Raw genomic sequence first — 19,179 nt, 5'->3', positions numbered from 1 at the left:
GGCAGAAAAGCTGCACTGTGACAAAGGCCACATCTTAACTGTGTCCAGGTAGAAGCCAAAACCAGGTCTCTGTGCCACCAGCGTGCCCTCTCCCAGCCCACAGCAGTGAGGCCTGCCCCTGCCTCGGCACAGCTGAGCCTCCCTCCGCCCTGCCCCTCACAGGCACCACTCATTTAGATACCCCTGCTTCCTGACAGCATCCAGCCCAGGCAGAATTTGTCCGTCTGTAAAAGAGATGTCAGTGCCCTGCCAAGGCCACCAGACACACTGTAGTTGGGTGAGCTGGGATTATTCCTTGTCCCAGGGAGTGGGGGTCACACCATGGGGAGCTGTGGGGTGTCTCTAACAGGTATTGGGAAAGCTCACTGAAAGATGTAGCCTTGGGTTGGGTGATCTGTGGGCCACTCATGGTTGATGTATCTGGAGGAGGGGTCCCCAGGCACAGGGGTGGTCATGCATAGGCCTGAGGCAGGAGCATACCCGAGGCTGGAGCCACATGCGGGGTTGTGTTGTCATCTTCAAAGAACAGTACTAGGACTTCCCTTTGTTCAGGTAGCCCTTTTTTTTAAGGTGTCTTTTTTGTGTGTGGTAATATATAGATAACATAAAATTTACCATTTTAACCATTTTTAAGTGAACAGTGGCATCAAGTACATTCTAATTGTTGTGCAACCATCACCACTAACGATCTCCAGAATTTTTTCGTAATTCCAAACTGAAACTCTACTAAGAAACTCTAAAGCTCTGACCAAGATGCAGTGACAGGAGTTGGACTTGCCCCCATTCGTGAAACAACAAAGAAATGGACAAAATACGTGATGCAACAGTTCTCGGGACACCAAACATTGTGCAACAAAGCTCAGTGACTCCTGAGAGATGAAGAACCGATGGGCTGAGCCCTGCAATTGCCCCATCTTGCCTCTGTGAGAACCTCCAGGCTGCGGTGCAGAGAAAGGGAACCCAAGCAGGGCCAGAAGGACTCCCTGAGTCGAGGAGATAAAACTGAGGATTCAGGGAAGCCAAGGCAGGTAGAGGCCACAGCTGGTGAGGAGAAAGCGACATTGAGGAGGAACTTGGGGATCTGCAGGAGACCCCCCCACACACACCAAATTAGCAGAGAACTAATCAGCACACGCATGTCAGTAAACAACCCAAGTCTGGGCGAAGAACCGCCCAAAAGGATTTGAGGTAACGCCCCGCACCGTAACAAGGCAGGAAGCAGTGCGGGTTCCCACCAGCCAGACTGGAAAACCTCTTGGTTCACTGGACATTGGTTAGAGGACGGAGAAGGCTCTTGCCTCAGTAGTGAGGAATAATTAGCCCCAGACTGGTCACTGCACAGACCCCACCTAACAAATCAAAGAAAGATTTGGAAGAATCAAACTATTTGCTTCTAACTGTATCCCAAAACAAAGCTCGAGAATTTTTTTTTTTTTTTTTTTTTTTGCGGTACGCGGGCCTCTCACTGTTGTGGCCTCTCCCGTTGCGGAGCACAGGCTCCGGACGCGCAGGCTCAGCGGCCGTGGCTCACGGGCCCAGCCGCTCCGCGGCATGTGGGAACTTCCCGGACCGGGGCACGAACCCGTGTCCCCTGCATCGGCAGGCGGACTCTCAACCACTGCGCCACCAGGGAAGCCCAAGAATATTTTTAAGAACACAAAATATCGAACCCTCAACAAGGTAAACTTCACAGTGTCTGGCACCCAATCTAAAATTGTCAGGTACACAAAGGGGGAAAATACAACTCATAATGAGGAGAAAAATCAAGCAATTGAAACTGGCCCAGAGCTGACGCAGATCTTATTATCAGTAGACAAAGATACTAACACGGTGCTACAATGAATATCAAGTACTGAAAACAGCTAAGTAGAGACATAGAGGTTACAAAAAAAGACTCAAAAATAACTTCTAGAAATGAAAATTATAATGTCTGAGTTGAAAACTATGCAGATATTATTAGCAGCAGATTGGACATTGCTGCAGGAAGGTTTGAAGAGGTAGCAGTAGGAACTGTCCCAAATAAGATATGGAGAGAAAGGAGAATAAAAAGTTAACAGCCTCAATGACAACTATGGGACAACCTCAAGTGACCTAATATACATGTAATTAGTGTCCCAGAAAGAAGGAAAGACAAGTTGGGAGAGAAAAAATTATTTGAAAAAACAAAGGCTGAAAATTTTCCAAATTTGATGAAAACTACAAACCTCAAGGTACCTCCAGCTCAGAAACATGAAGGAAACTACACCAAGGTGTAACACAATCGAGTTGCTCAACCCGTGATAAAGAGAAAAAACTTGTAAACACCCAGAGAAAAAAAGACACATTATGTACAAAGGAATAAAAATAAGGCTGACAGCAGATCTCCTGATGGAAACAATACAAGCAAGAAGACAGTGAAGTAACATATTTAAAATACTAAAAGGAAGAACAAAACCCTGCCACCCTAGAATTCTAGCTTTCAAAAACAAAGGGGAGGGGCTTCCCCAGTGGTGCAATGGATAAGAATCCGCCTGCCAATGCAGGGGACACAGGTTTGATCCCTGCTCTGGGAAGATCCCACATGCCACGGAGCAGCTAAGCCCGTGGACCACAACTACTGAGCCCACATGCTGCAACCACTGAAGCCCACACGCCTAGAGCCCATGCTCTGCAACAAGAGAAGCCACCACAAGTAGAAGCCTGCGCACCGCAAGGAAGAGTAGCCCCCACTCGCCACAACTAGAGAAAGCCCGCGTGCAGCGACGAAGACCCAACGCAGCCAAAAATAAATACATTTAAAAACAAAAAGGGGAGAAGAGTGTAGTGTAAGTGCCTGGCGTGAAGCTTTGGTTACCAAGGCATCCATGTCAGATGACATGGCTCGTGAATAAACATATCACCAGCTGTATGACACGACTACTAGCAAAACGATCAGGTAGGGAATTCCCCTCCCGCCTCGCATGGAGTTCCCATTTCAGAAAACCCTGGGAGACCTAGAAAACTGAGCACCTGAATGACCCTGCCTACACCCTAATTCCTGCCCTTATGCTCCAGGCTTGCCAGTAATGAGTGACCCCATGATCCTAGACACGCCACCCTCAGACCCTAATAAAGGCAAAGCCCCAGGCTCTCTTTCTCCCCCTCTTACCTTGCTGTGTGGCCCTGAGCTGTGCCATGTACCCTCCAGCACCTGGGAGTAATAAATCTTGTTCCTCAGAGTTCCCTCACGGTTTTTGCTAAAGTGCATCCAGTGATCATAATAAGAACCACAAGAGCCAGTCCAGCCACAACATTGCCCCAGTAGCAGGGTTGGGGGGGATGTCTCCGGGGCTCACTACAAGTAATACAGGCCCAGAAAGTGCCTCAGGCATTCCTAGCTGAGAGCATCACCATCAACAAGCTGGGACTGACACAGCAAAGAGCAAATTACATCCAAAGTGAGCAGAAGAAAAGAAATAATAAAAATTTGAGCAGAAATCAATGAAACAGAAAACAAGAAATCAATAGGGGGAATTAGTGAAACCAGCAGGTGGTTCTCTGAAAAGATTGATAAACCTCCAGCCAGGCTAACCAAGAAAAATAGAAGATACAAATTATTAATTATCAGAAATGAAATAAGGGCCATCACTATGGATCCCATGAATATTAAAAGCAAATAAAAATATTGTGGGGACTTCCCTGGTGGCGCAGTGATTACGAATCCACCTGCCAGTGCAGGGGACACGGGTTCGAGCCCTGGTCCATGAAGATCCCACATGCTGCGGAGCAACTAAGCCTGTGCGCCACAACTACTGAACCCATGTGCTGCACCTACTGAAGCCCACACGCCAAGAGCCCGTGCTCCGCAACAAGAGAAACCGCTGCAATGAGAAGCCCGCGCACCACACTGAAGAGTAGCCCGCGCTCACCACAACTAGAGAAAGCCTGCACACGGCAATGATGAACCAGTGCAGCCAAATAAATAATTAATTAAAAATATATATATATTGTGAACAACTCTAGCTCACAAATACGATAATCTAAAAAATGAACCAGTTCCTTTTAAGACACAATTTACCAAACTCATACAAGGATATATAGATCATGTGAATAGTCCTACATCTATTAAAGAAATCAATAATTAATGACCTTCCAAAGCAGAAAGCACCAGGCACAGATGGGTTTACTGGTGAATTCTACCAAATACTTAAGGAAGAAATGATACCAGTTATCTGATCTCTTCCACAAAACAGAAGCTAGGGAACACTTCCTAACTCATTCTACGAGACCAGAATTTCCCTAATACCAAAACTAGACAGAGATATTACAAGAAAGGGAAGGTATTAGGTTGACCAAAAGTTTCATTTGCCCTTTTCTGTAAGATGCTCGAGTAGCACTTAGCTGTCTTTAACTTCATTCGAAGCAATTTTGTTAGATTGTATGCGACAGCTGTCACATCAGCGTGCATTTAAAACAAGACTTATCAAAATTGGTGAATTTTTGTGTAACCATTTTAATATTGAAGATGGAAGGAAAAAAAGCAACATTTTCAGCATATTATGCTTTATTATTTCAAGAAAGGTAAAAATGCAACGAAACGCAAAAACAGATTTGTGCAGTGTATGGAGAAGGTGCTGTGACTAATTGACTGTGTCAAAAGTGCTTCGCGAAGTTTCGTGCTGGAGATTTCTCACTGGACGATGCTCCACAGTCAGGTAGAGCAGTTGAAGTCGACAGGGATCAAATCGAGACACTGATTGAGAACAATCAATGTTATACCACTCGGGAGATAGCTGGCATACTCAAAACATCCAAGTCAAGCATTGAAAATCATTTGCACCAGCTTGGTTATGTTAATCGCTTTGATGTTTGGGTTCCACATAAGTTAAGTGAGAAAAAACCTTCTTGACCGTATTTCCACGTGCAATTCTCTACTTAAACGCAACAAAAACGTTCCATTTTAGAACAAATTGTGACGGGCGATGAAAAGTGGATACTGTACAATAATGTGGAACAGAAGAAATCGTGGGGCAAGCAAAATGAACCACCAGCAACCACACCAAAGGCTGGTCTTCATCCAAAGAATGTGATGTTCTTTATATGGTAGGATTAGAAGGGAGTCCTCTATTCTGAGCTCCTTCCAGAAAACCAAACGATTAATTCCAACAAGTATTGCTCCCAATTAGGCCAACTGAAAGCAGCACTCAACAGAAAGCGAAAAGCGTCCACAATTAGTCAACAGAAAATGCATAATATTCCATCAAGATAATGCAAGACCGCATGTTTCTTTGATGACCAGGCAAAACTGTTCCAGCTCGGCTGGGAAGTTCTGATTCATCCGCCGTATTCCCCAGACATTGCTCCTTTGGATTTCCATTTATTTAGGTCTTTACAAAATCTCTTAATGGAAAAAATTTCAATTCCTGGAAGACTGTAAAAAGCACCTGGAACAGTTCTTTGCTCAAAAAGACAAAAAGTTTTGGGAAGATGGAATGATGAAGTTGCCTGAAAAATGGCAGAAGGTAGTGGAACAAAAGAGTGAATACATTGTTCAATAAAGGTCTTTGTGAAAATGAAAAATATGTCTTTTATTTTTACTTAAAAACTGAAGGCACTTTTTGGCCAACCCAATACAAACCAATATCTGTCATGAGCATAGACACAAAAATCCAATATGTACAAATTGAATCCAATAATATATAGAATGAATTACACACCACAACCAAGTGCAGTTTACTCCAGGGATACATTTAACATTTCAAAGTAATCCATCACATCAACAGGCTAAAGAAGAAAAATCTTATGATCATATCAATTTTGGATATGAAATTGGATTTTGTCAGATGCAGAAAAAGCATCTGACAAAATCTAATACCGATTCATTATAAAGACTCTCAGCGAACTAGGATTAGAAGGGAACTTTCTCAACTTAGTAAAGAACATCTACAGAAAACCCACAACAAACATCATACTGGATGAGAAAATAGATACTTTCCCATAACATTGGGGATAAGGCAAGAATGTTCTCACCACTTCTCTTCAACATTGTACTAGAAGCTCTAGCTAATCCAATAAGACATGAAAAGGAGAGAAAAGGTGTGCAGATTTGGAAGGAAGAAATAACTGTCTTTGTTCACAGATGACAAGATTGTCTACATAGAATATACCCCCAATATCTATTAAAATAAACAGACAAAAACCTCCTGAACTAATAAATGATTATAGCAAGGTTTCAGCATACAATGTTAATATACAAAAATCTATCGCGTTCCTACTTACCAGCAATGGACAACTGGAATTTGAAATAAAAAACACAACGTTTACATTAGCACCAAAACAAACAACAACAAAAAAAAACCTTAAGTATAAATCTAACCCAAAAAAGTACAAGATGGATAAGAGGAAAACTACAATACTCTGATTAAAGAAATCAAGGAAAACCTAAATAAATGAATAGATATTCCATGTTCACAGATAGGAAGACTCAATGTTGTTAAAATGTCGGTTCATCCCACATTGATCTGTAGATTCAATGCAATCCAGTCAAAATCCCCGCAAACTATTTTGTGGATATCAACAAACTGATTTAAAGTTTACGTGGAAAGGCAAAAAAAAAAAAGAAAATCCGACACAATATTGAAGGAGAAGAATAAAATTGGAGACTGACAGTACTCGACTTCAAGACTTAATTTAAAGTTACAGTAATGAAGACAGTGTGGTATTGATGAAAGAATAGACAAATAGATCAACAGAACAGAATAGAGGGCCCGTAAAAAGACCTGCACAAATATAGTCAACTGTTCTTTGACAAAGGAGCAAGTCAATTCAATGGAGAAAGGATAGTGTTTTCAACAAATGATGCTCGAACAACTGGACATACAGATACACAAAAAAGGATCTAGACACAAACCTCACAATTATCACATAAAAGTTCTAGAAGATGATATAGAAGAAAACCTGGGTGACTTTTGGCTTGGCGATGATGTTTTACATACAACATCAAAGACAGTATTCATGAAAGAAACAATTGGTAAGGTTGATTTCTTTTTTTTTTTTTTTTTTTTGGTTGCACTGGATCTTAGTTGAGGCAGGCGGGCTCTTTAGTTGCGGCTCGCCAGCTCCTTAGTTGTGGCATGCGAACTCTTAGTTGTGGCACGCATGTGGGATCTAGTTCCCGGACCAGGGATCGAACCCGGGCCCCCTGCATTGGGAGCGCAGAGTCTTAACCACTGTGCCACCAGGGAAGTCCCAGTAAGGTGGATTTCATTACAATTCAAAACTTCTGCTCTGTGAAAGACACTATTAAGAGAATGAAAGGATAAGCCAAAGACTGAGAGAGACTATTTGCAAAACACATAACTTATAGAGGACTTGTATCCAAAATATATAAAGAACTCTTAAAACTCAACAACAACAGAAGCCAAATAATCCAATTTAAAAATGGGCCAAAGACCTGAATAGATGCCTCAGCAAAAAAGACATACAGATGGCAAATAAGCGTATAAAAGGATGTTCAACATCCTATGCCATCAGGGAAATGCAAATTAAAACAACGAGACACACTACACACCTGCTACAACGGCTAAAGCCCAAAACACTGACAACACCAGATGCTGGTAAGAATATGGAGTAACAGGAACTCTCATTCATTGCTTGTAGGAATGCAAACTAGTGCAGCCACTTTGGAAAACAGCGTGGCAGCTTCTCACAAAGCTAAACAGTCTCATCAGATACAGCAGTCTCCCTGGTATTTACCCAAAGGAGCTGACAACTTACGTCCACACAAAAACCTGCACACGAATGTTTACAGCAGCTTTATTCATAATTGCCAATTTTTGTGCACAACTGTGGTACATCCCAACTCTGGAATGTTATTATTCAGCACTAAAAAGAAATGAGCTGTCAAGCCATGAAAAGACAGGGAGGAACCTTATGCTATTTCTAAATAAATGAAGGAAACCAGTCTCAAAAGGCTACAGACTGTGTGATTACGTACACACTGTATGATATGACATTTTGGAAAGGGCGAAACTGTAGAAATGGTAGAAAGATTAGTGGTTGCCAGGGATGGGGTTGGGGGAAGGGGGGACAAATAAACAAAGCACATAGGGTTTTTAGGGCAGTGAACCTATTCTGTGTGATGCTGTAATGGTGGCTATATGACATATGCATTGTCAAAACTCACAGAATGTACAACCCCAAGAGTGAACCCTGATGTAACTTATGGTCCTTAATAGTGTATCAATATTGGTACATCAGTTGTAACAATGTACCACATTAACGCAGGATGTTAATAATAGGGGAAACCGTGTGCAGGGGAGAGAGGGTATACGGGAAGTCTCTGTACTATCCCCTATTTTCTGTAAACATAAAAAAACTACTCGCAAAAATGAAGTATATTAATTTTTTTTAAAAGGAGATGAAATTTTTTTCAGACATACAAAAGCTAGAAGCAGCAGCAGACCCACACAACATGTGTCAACAACAAATCAGCCCTTGCCATGGGCACTTGCCAGCTGCCTCTACAAAGATTAAATCATGTGCTGCTCCTGTAGCTGCAGCTGCTGACTTTCAACACCCCCTGAAAGGAGCTCAGGGTGGAGAGCAGAAATGAGGGACTCTGTGCTCCGGGAAAAAGTGGCAGAACAGGTCTTCAGATAGTTAGATATTTCCAGGAGCCATTCTTAAGAGCCCACTTCTTGTATCTCCTCGTATCTAGAAAAGCACTAAAATCCTTCATGGTGACGTCTGTTCCTCGTGACTAGCAGAAACCTTCTGCAAAAAGATACGTGTTTGACGGCATGTGCTCCCCCTTCGCCAAAATCACATCTATACTGACCTTCCCCCCACCTCTTTGGAGCGGTTTCTCAGAGATATCTGGGATACTGTCTCCCGGGCTGCAGTCCTCATTTTGCCCCAAATAAAACTTAACTCGCAACTCTCACGTTGTGCTTCTTTTTAAGTTGACACATGAAATGATAAAGTGACTTTTTCATGCAGAAAGCAAACAATAACAGATGGAAATACAGATCTACACAAAAGAATGAAGAGCCCTGGAAGTGCTAACTGTGTGGGTAAATATATAAGATTATTTTTTAGTGTGCCTCGGTCCTGGACAAGACGTCACTTCTCACTTTACCTACTTCAGTGCTGTTTTTACTATGGACAAGAATTGCCTTTGCAATTACAGTAACTAAAACATGCCTCCCCCACCCCACCCCACCCCCAGCCCCGCTTCCAACGTCTCCTCCAACTGAGGGGGAAGGGCTCACGTCCACTCTCCGCATCTGGGGCCTCGGAGTGAGATTACTGCCCACAGACGCATCAGACTCCACTGGGGGGGTCAAGGAGGGGGCCTCAGAGCAAGTGAATGCTGTTACACCTGGACCTTCTCTCCTGCCTCTGGCCATCTGTGAAGTGAGGCAGGACGGATCGCATCCCAGGGCCAGGCCATAGCAATGACGAGACCCAATATTGACCACAAGGCGTCGCCGCTGCACTGTTGTGTTGAGAGCGTCCAAACTAGGTCATCTGAAAAGAGAAAAAAGTTTGTTCTTCTTCATTTTAAGCCATTCGTAGCCCTTTGTGGTGGAATTAGCCACAGTTTCAGACATGAGTTGAGGCTTCTCTGCTATTTGTACTATGTTTGATGTTGATCTGGAAATATTGGTGAACTCAAATGTATTCATATAAGTAAAATGACTGGGAAGGGATTCTGAAGAATAACTTCTCATCTTAAAACAAACCACCTTAACGAAAGGTTAGCAATGCCCGGGCTCAGGAATCTTCAATGATTACTTTTATGTGTCCACTTGACTAGGTTATGGTGCCCAGATACTTGGTCAAATACCAGTTAGGTGCTGCCGTGAGGGTATCTTTTAAACGTGGTTCACATTTACATCAGTAAACTTTGAATAAAGCAATCACCCATCAGAATGGAGGGCCTCAGCCATGCAGCTGAGGAGATCCCACTCACCACCCTCTCACTGCCACCCACCTCCAGACGTCAGGTCTTCTGGGTCTCCAGGCTGTTGGTCTGCCCTACAGACTGCAGACTTGCCCCCCACATTGTGTGAGCCAGTTCCTGGAAACAAACCACTCTCCATACATAGATATAGATGTACGGGTATAGACAGATACACATGACATGGATATAGATACGGATACGGATATAGCTAATAGATATAGATACGGATACGGATATAGCTATAGACATGGATATAGATACGGATACGGATATAGCTAATAGATATAGATACGGATACGGATATAGATACGGATACGGATACAGATACGGATATAGATACAGCTGATATAGGTATCTCCTCTTGGTTCTGCTTCTCTGGAGAACCCTGGCTAATACAGGGTCCTGACCCAGAAGTGGTAGCAAATCAGGGCCCAGATGTCTGTCTACAGGACACCTGGGGCGGAAGCACCCTGAGGTGCTGATACCCGCATTTCTTAGTGTGCCGTTCCCAGGATTCGAGGGGCCCCTCCCCCTTAGCCAGCTCTCACTGTGTTTTATGACTTATGAGAGGGAAAGCTTGAGGGGACAGCGTGAGCGGGTGGCAGCCTTAGAGACAGGGGGCCAGCCTGGGAAGAGCAAACTCCAGAACCTCTGGCTGCAGCTGTCAGTGGACAAGACCAGTTGCTAGTGCAGGTGGCAGCAGCAGTCGTATTGACCCTGCGGGCGCCAGGTGGGTGGCAGTTAGACTCTGCAGACAGGAGTGCCCTGGGGGGCGCCTGCAAACCCAGGGCTTAGCTGGCAGCTGTGCTCAGACTTCAGGCGTCTGGTGACCCACGAGGGGCAGATCTTGGAGCCAGGAGTGATGGCTGGTGCTGCTGGGGGGTGCAAGAAGGAGAGGCGGCTAGAGGGGGTCCCCAGAGCGTCAGGGGTGGCATGTGGCCCGGGGCCTGCGCTCCCGCTCGCTCCCTCCCACTCTCCTTCAGCAGCATGTGCCATGGACCCCTTTACAGAGAAGGAAACTGAGGCACAGAGGCTGGAAGAGTCCTGCTCAAGGTTCCCAGGTATGAGACGGGCCTGGACTCAAACAAGAGAGCTGACACCTGTGCTAACGTATCAGAAACCAGGAGCGCCCGTGAGGGGCATCTCGGCATACTCCTAACTCATGTCCATGTGCTGCCCCTCACCACTGTCCAGACGTACTTCCTGGGCCCTCCTCCAACCCTACAAATCCCCCACCCTGCTGAGCATGAGTTCTGTGCTTGGCTGCCCACGGCCACACCAGTCTGACCCTCAGCCTCCGCCAGAGCAGCATGGGGGCTCCGGGTGACACTCCACTTAAAGGGGTTAGGTGACTGAACAATGTTTGAAGACCGCCAGTCCCGACACAGGGCTCCAACGTGCAGGGCAGCAGCAGCATCCCCTCCCCCACACCACTGGCCACCCAGAGGCACATAAACCTGTTGGGGGTACCCTAGGGCCCCTCTAGCATGAGTGCGGGCTGGGTGTGGATGGCCCCTGGGGCAGAGCTCTGTGGATGGGGGGGTGAGCCTTGAGGCCTGGAGCACATCACCACCACTGTGAACCCCTCTCACAGATGCCTCTGAGCTGGCTTCCCAGGGACATGCGATGGCAGGGGTGGGGTGTCCAGATGTCTCAGGGCAGCCTGCTCCCCACTGCAGTGCACGCACTTGTCTCAGCGTGTCTGCCCCCTGAACTGATGAGGAAACTGCCACAGAGGGTCGACCTGCCCAGGGCCTGGGCCGCTCTGAGTGCTGTGTTCACAGGACACGTGGGGACCGTGAGCTGGGAAGTATCCCTGCTGCACTAAAGAATTTGGGGTGGGCTGTGGACCAGGGAAAGAACCCCTCTGAACATGCACACATGATTTCTCAATTTAAAGTTGTCTGGACTCTAAAAGGCCCCTAGACTCAGCACTTTAAGAAGGAAACACGTTTGAGGGTCTGGTCGTGATCCCAGCCCCCAGCTTGGCAGGAATCACGTGGGACAGACCTTCCCCCACCCAGGGTCAGCACAGGGGATGAGGCCAGGAGGCCGCTGTAACCTCTGGGAACAGCATGAAGGTGGAGGGGCCTCCAGGGAGGGTACAGTGTCAAGGTGGCTCCGGAATGATCAGGAAGGTTCTGGAAAACGTGGTCCAGGGCAAGGACCATGTCTTACTCCTCTCTGCCTCTGACTGAAAATGTGTGCATCGGAGGAGACCGCCTTTAGGCGTCCAGAGAAGACATCTTGGACAAGCCTGGCCGCCCTTGAGGGAAACCCATGGCTACCCCAGTGACAGTGAATCCTCACCGGACAACAGCTGGAGAGGGGCCGCTCTGACAGCAGGTCTGGCCTGCCTGGTGGCTGCCACCACCCCCAGCTCACAGTGAAGGAGGAGCCTCTCCAGGAGGCTCCAGAAAGAGGAGATCAGAACATGTGGCTGGTCCGTCCTCCTCCCGTCGGACGGCATGGACTGTGAACCTGGCAGTAAAGCTGAGAAGGGAATCTCCTGGGCCTGGTGGCCCCAGACCCCTGACGTCCAGGTGGGGCCCCTGCAGCTACGTCAACCTCTTTGTCCAAGACACAGAGGCCAGCTTCCACCTGGCTCCTCCCACACTGCAGTGGGGCAGTGTACCTTGGGCCACACTACAGACAAGCTGATCTGCAAAGAGCCTTCTCATTCTGGAAAAAAAAAGACCCCGTCTGTAGTTAGCCCGAGGTGAAGGGAGACAAATACTTTCTCTTTGTGGCCCCTCCGTCATGTTTTAAAGCAAAGTTATTTATGAATCAGAAGCACTGATTGCTTTTCTCTCAGAGCTTAGCACCCTGGGAGGAGGGACCAGAGCTCCTCTGGAGTTCACCGTGCAGCCACCTGTCGGGGAGGGTTAGGCTCAGGGTCTCTCCCTTGACGGTCCAAGCAGGTCTGGGGACTTCTTAACTCCTGGGGCTCCTGCCAGGCGTGGCTCCCTCCTAGCTGAGGTGTCCAGGGGCACAACTGGATCCTCCTAATTCAGAGCCAGGGCCCTGGGCCCACCTCCTGCCCCATGCAGCCACCCCTCTCCCCACTCTGGCCTGATCTAGGGGGCACCCTGCTCTGCCTTCCTGTGGCAGGTGGGACATCCAAGTGGAGACCCAGAAGGTGCTAGAACTGGGAAAGGCAGGCCTGGGGACAGTGTGGGCGTTCCCTGCACGTGGCACACTCTTGTAGGGATGGTGAGAAAGGGAGGGGAGAGGCCAGGAGGAGACCCAGGGCAGCTTCTGCGGGGCGCAAGGGGGACAGGCTGGAGGAGGGCACAGAGGGGAGGGATGAGGGAGCCATCAAAGGCGCTGGAAGGGTAGAGGCCAGGCTTCAGTGGCCCACACACCCTACACCAGACGGGACAGGGAGAGGGGCAAGGCTAGCAGGGGCGGGGTCTGGGGGGCAGAAGGGACCGCAGGGGCCTGTCCCTAGGGTCAGCTGCCAGCACTGGTGGTGTGCCCACAATCGTGGGTCCCCTGGCACCCCTATGTTTTAACCTGACGGGCACCTGGCTGAGGTGGGGGCTGGGCTTCTCTCGGAGAAGCCACCTCCTATTTCAAGGAGGAGCAAAGAGAAAGGCAGCGTCATGACACCTGCAGACCCGTATGGCAAGGTGTGGCCCCGTATCGCCCAGTGTTAGGAGACCCTCCACACCCACAGCTGTAACAGCCTCTACGGAGCCATGAGCCTTAGGGGTGCAGTGGTCAAGGGGAAAGTCTCTCCTGCAATCGTGGGGTGGCCTCAACACAGGCTCCACACACAGCCCGATGCTCACCCACTTGGGGCGTTACCTGTGGGTCCAGGTAAGGAGGGCAGGTGGACACGCCTATCTACGTTGGCACCCTCTCAAAACCTGGCTAAAGTGACAGTCTTTAAGGTATAAACTGGCAGGCAACAAACACGTGAAAGGATGCTCAACGTCACTAATCATTGGAGACATGCAAATCAAAACCGCAGTGAGGTATCACCTCACACCAGTCAGAATGGCCATCATCAAAAAATCTACAAACAATAAATGCTGCAGAGGGTGTGGAGAAAAGGGAACACTCTTGCACTGCTGGTGGGAATGGGAATTGATACAGCCACTATGGAGAACAGTATGGAGGTTCCTTAAAAAACTAAAAATAGAGCTACCATATGGCTCAGCAATCCCACTACTGGGCATCTACCCTGAGAAAACCATAATTCAAAGAGTCATGTACCACGATGTTCATTGCAACACTATTTACAATAGCCAGGACATGGAAGTCCAAGCTATTAGGATGGACAACCTAAGTGTCCATCAACAGATGAATGGATAAAGAAGATGTGGCACATACATACAATGGAATATTACTCAGCCATAAAAAGAAACGAAATTGAGCTATTTGCAGTGAGGTGGATGGACCTAGAGTCTGTCATACAGAGTGAAGTAAGTCAGAAAGAGAAAGACAAATACCGCATGCTAACACATATATGTGGAATCAAAAAATATATATGGTTCTGAAGAACCTAGGGGCAGGACAGGAATAAAGACGCAGACGTAGAGAATGGACTTGAGGACACGGGGAGGGGGAAGGGTAAGATGGGACGAAGTGAGAGTGTGGCCTGTGCTTATATATACTACCAAATGTAAAACAGATAGCTAGTGGGAAGGAGCCGCATAGCACAGGGAGATCAGCTCGGCGCTTTGTGACCACCTAGAGGGGTGGGATAGGGAGGGTGGGAGAGAGACTCAAGAGGGAGGGGATATGGGGACATATGTCTATGTATAGCTGATTCACTTTGTTATACAGCAGCAACTAACACACCAGTGTAAAGCAATTATACTCCAATAAAGATGTTTTTTAAAAAAAAGGTATAAACTGGCAGGAATGGGAAGATGGAAGAGGAGACAACAATGTGATTCCGAAGGCAGAAAAGACACCAATATGTAGTGGACGACTTAGCAGACCCCAAACCCGAATTATAGCTAGAGTGTGGGAAGCTCAGAACCAAGGCCATCCGCACCTCAGAACCCGGGTACCTGGCAGATTCAGGTGATGCTGGAGAGGGAAGAAAGGGCCTGTAACCAAGGTGGCTGGTGGCAAGTGTCTCTGAGAGCTGGGGAACGCTCCCCTCCCTCAGGATAAAGCCTTGAGTTTTATTCTCTGCAGGGTGTAAAAGAAGGGTCTGCCGGCTAGGAGAGGAGGCCTGGCTGTGGATGAGGTCCCCACCCCAAAAATAAATCCTAAGAGAGCATATGCCAATGACACCAAGACCCTCCCCCAACCCTGGACCCCAGGAGGCTGGTGGCTGAGGCAGACCCTCCAAGCAGGAGGTGGGATCAGCTTTTTGGGGGGTGAACAGCTAATGTCATCATCAGACTGTGGGACCATACAACCTTCTAGCACCACGGTGCTGCTGCATCTGCTTGAAGCCAGAGGGGCTGCCGTGGACCCTCTGCCCACAGCATCACACGCAGACACCAGCAGGTAGGTGCAGAGCCCCATTCAAGCCCAGGTCTGCTGACACCACAGCGGACAAAGCCCCAGAAGCCCAGGGTATCATCGCGGATGGAAGCCAAGAGATACCGAGGACCCAGAAGCCCGAGGCCAGGCTGCCTAGGACCTCCCAGAATCCTGCAGCCGGAGAACAGCTTGGAAAGCCTACAGGTCTTACAGGAGCAAAGCAGCCTCCTCAGTGCTGTGGTTCTTCAACGCCAGGGTCCTACACGCCAGCATCCGTGCCCACGGTGCTACCTCTCCAGGAAGCCCCCTCTCCTCCAATCCACCTGCCACATCCAGCACACGGCCTCTGAGAGGTCTTCCGAGATCCCACGCTCCAGGGGCACGCCCTTGGCCCACCCGGCCAGCCGTGGGCCTGAGCAGCCCTGAGGGCAAGGCTGAGTCCATCTTTGCTGGAGCCCAGGCCCAGGGCCAGTCCAGGGCTGCTTTGGAGCTGACCTCTCCCCAGGCTGTCCTTTCGCTGTGGCCCACCTGTCCCCCAACTATGCGTACAGGACTTCACTGAGATGTGGCTCGTGGAGGGAGCCTCTGGCCCGCCCCTGCGCCCGCCCTCCACAGCCCCTCTGTCCCCCCACATCTGTGCACTCACCTGCTCTGGACGCTGACCTCTGGGGCCCTCTTCCCAGCCGTGTTGTCTTTGTTGTTCTTTGGACCAACCAGGTTCTGCAGAGCCCACAGGCAGAGCTTACCACGACGAAGCCAGCTGGAGACCTGCGTGGCAAGTGCGCCGGCACCCAACCGTCACCTCCACGGGCACCAGCGCTTCTCACGTTGCCGGAGCCCTTGGAAATCTGCGCTGAGGCCGTGCCGTGTGGCGCTGGGGAGAGGTTCTGGCTGAACTGGTGCCAGGTCGGGGTGCGGTAAGCTGGGTCCCCCGAAGCACAACGTTTCAGAGTCAGGAGGCTAAGAGGCCCGCTAAACCCTCGGCAGGGAGCGGCAAAGCCCGGGGAGAGGGTGGGAGCAGGGTGTCACGCGTGGGACGGACACGGCCCTTCGCCCGTTCTTCCGCAGTCCTGGCCTCTGCTCGTCTCCTGCCAACTCTCACGCCTCCAGAACGCTGTCACCCCAGCATCTGCGTGCTGACACAGATGAGCACCAACCCGGACCACCGGTTCCCTGTGCCCCCCCGGGGAGCCCCTCCTCAAGGCTGCACAGGTTCCACGCACTGTCACATGCTCTGGTCCCCACAGCCAGCAGCTGAGGCCCTCTAGACCCTCAACCGTCCCGCTGGGACAGGTCTTGGAAGTGAGGCCCAGCATTCCTAAGACTCTCCCTTCGTTCTCAATTCGGGCGGGAGCTCCAGTTTGCCCTCAAGGGCCAGATTCCCAGTGGGGTCAAAGTGTGTTGACAGTTCAGGCTGAATGTGACCAGAAGCCCCAAACCTAAGTCCTACCTGGGAGAGCCCCGCCTGACACAAAAGGGTAAAGCAGTGAGGAGCCGCTACAGCCATCGCCGCCTTCAGGTATGGCTGAATCCAGGAGCTCTGTCTGCCTCCCCCTCCCACCTCCACCTTTCTCTCTCCCCTCCCAGCTCTGCCTCCCTCCTAAATGTCCAAACTCCCTCCTCTGCAGATGGCTCTCTCCTGCAGCCAGGAGAGGGGGCCTTGGGCAGCCCCCATTTCACACCCCCAGTCTAGCCACCCCAGCAGGAAGACTGCTTCTGACCCTAAGAGAAAACTCTGATTTACACATGCAGGTCTGTGACTCAGACCTTGCGGGGGAGGGCGGTTCCACAAAGGAGATGTGGGTTCCACGTGTAGCATCAAGGAGAGCCCACCCACCACCCACTCCCCAGGAAGGTGACCCCTAGAGCTCTCGGGACAGAGACGGCACCCTCACCAGACACAGCTCCCACTCGCAGTCAGAGTGGACTTTTATTAGGAAATCACCCTGCAGACACACTGAGAAGTGCTGTGCTGTGGGTTCAACGTTTCCTGAGGAAGGAGAATCACAGTATCAGAGCTGTCAGAGGGACGGGAGCCTAGGGCGGGCAGCTGCTCAGGGAGGCCTGCGGCCAGCACCCCTCACAGCGACAGGACTCACATCAAGAACCGGCACACAGACGCGACACAAGAAACACGCCAGAGCACACACATCTGCACTATGCTTAAATAAACAATAAATACAGAATTCCATTTGCTGTCGTCCGTGCCTGAAACAAAAGGAGCCAAAAGGGATGAAGAAAACCAAAAAGTCGTTCTTTCCATTGGACCGAGGGGGAAATATCCCCAAATTATCAAAATTCCTGTTACAAAATACTTTTTTAAAATTCCATTATTAAAAGAATAAATAACAAAATATATAAAAAATAACTCAGTTGCACTAAAATCATAACTAGAAGTTATAGCAAGATTTTTTGTGTGGCCTATCTCATAGTGAAATCGTTAATTTCGCTTTGATTTCATTTATTTCCTTCTCGTGTGTCCTAGTGTGGGATCTAGGTAAAATAGTATAAAATTAATAAATAAAAATGTTAAATAAATAGCAAACGTTAACATAAGAGGTTGTGAATATAAATACTTACATTTTGACAAAATTAAATAATTTACAGAATAATTAAACTAACTACTTTCTTATTTCTTCCAGGAAGTGCAATTTCTCTACTTTTAAATACTAACTTGGAATCGCAGTCACAGCTGATTTGGACTCTATTTACACGTTAGGAACATTGTGTTTTTAACACATTAAATCAAAATTTACCTTCTTTCGAATCTCGAATGGATCTAAAAAGAAGTGACACCTTGGTGCTCTCTAGTTAGGAACTTATCCCCTGACCTCGCTGACACTGTCCCCGCCTCAGTAAAGCTCGCCATGACCCGGGTGGCGGGCGGGTCACGGGCCACGTGGGCACACAGAGAGCCAGAGGCCCCGGCCTCGACCCCAACATGGGCCTAAAGGCCACAGCCTCGAGGGAGCCAAGCCCTGAGCACAGGGTCTGCAGGCCCGGCCGGGGGTGCTTCCACGCGGAGCTGGCGCTGTCTTTCAGGGGGTCCCGGGCCAGCGTCCTCGAGGCCTACTCCTAACCTACCCTCTGGAACGCTGTTCTCTTCCACCCTTAACGTAAAAACTGAATTAAAGGACAACAGGAAACACACTTGCCACGCGGCCTCACCGCGCAGGCGCACTGGCCGCTCCCGCTGACTCATCACACGCACCACCGCCCGGCCGGGCTGCCCTCTCGGCCTTGACAGACAAAGGAGTACTGTGGTTGCAGCTCCAAAACTTCCCTGAGAACCTGGTCCTTGAGTTTCCCCTGGAGACTTCGAGCTTTCAGAAGCAAAAATAAATCACTTTGTAATACTTCACGCCCCGCACTCGCGTGGAGAGGTCAAGGCCTCCGGCCCGGCGAGCGCATCGCATCGAGGGAGACACGGATTTCCAGGCACCCCTCTGGGTAAACCCCCCGAGGCCGCCCTGGGCTGCCAACTAGAAGTCACTGTGAGTTGGGACTCTCCACTGGGAGGGCAGGGCAAGGGAGGTAAAAGATGGAGGCAAGTCGGGGTACCCCCGGTGCCCCGGATCAGCACGAGGGCTCCTCACACGAGGAGGACTAGACCTGGATGCCCCTCACGGCCTGCTTGATGCTCTCGAGGAGGTCCTTGTTCTCGGGGTTCTGGTAGCACTCCTGGTTGGAGTACATGTCGGTGAGGGTGCTTACATAGGCATCAAAATTCTGTTCGCATATTGGCTCCTAGAGAACAGAACCAGGTTAGCGAGGCCCATCTGTGCAGGGGGCCCCAGGGTTTCCAG

The 19,179-nt window shown here is 49.1% G+C and overlaps 1 protein-coding gene across 4 annotated transcripts in view; it reads right to left on the bottom strand.

Annotated features, from left to right (window-relative positions):
- Window positions 1-6,565: 6,565 nt before the first annotated feature.
- Window positions 6,566-19,179, bottom strand: part of MYT1 (myelin transcription factor 1) — a 102,376-nt gene continuing 89,762 nt past the window's right edge. For all 4 annotated transcript variants that reach the window (XM_030841598.3, XM_060284284.1, XM_060284286.1 and 1 more), the window contains one exon: window positions 6,566-19,120. In XM_030841598.3, coding sequence (XP_030697458.2) covers window positions 18,980-19,120 — 141 coding nt within the window. In that variant the 3' untranslated portion in view covers window positions 6,566-18,979. The remainder of the gene's footprint in view (window positions 19,121-19,179) is intronic.

This window comes from Globicephala melas, chromosome 15, assembly GCF_963455315.2.
Source record: "Globicephala melas chromosome 15, mGloMel1.2, whole genome shotgun sequence".
NCBI classification, from domain to species: Eukaryota; Metazoa; Chordata; class Mammalia; order Artiodactyla; family Delphinidae; genus Globicephala; species Globicephala melas.
Note: the sequence above shows the minus strand (reverse complement) of the source record. Positions and strands in the feature narration are given on the sequence as shown.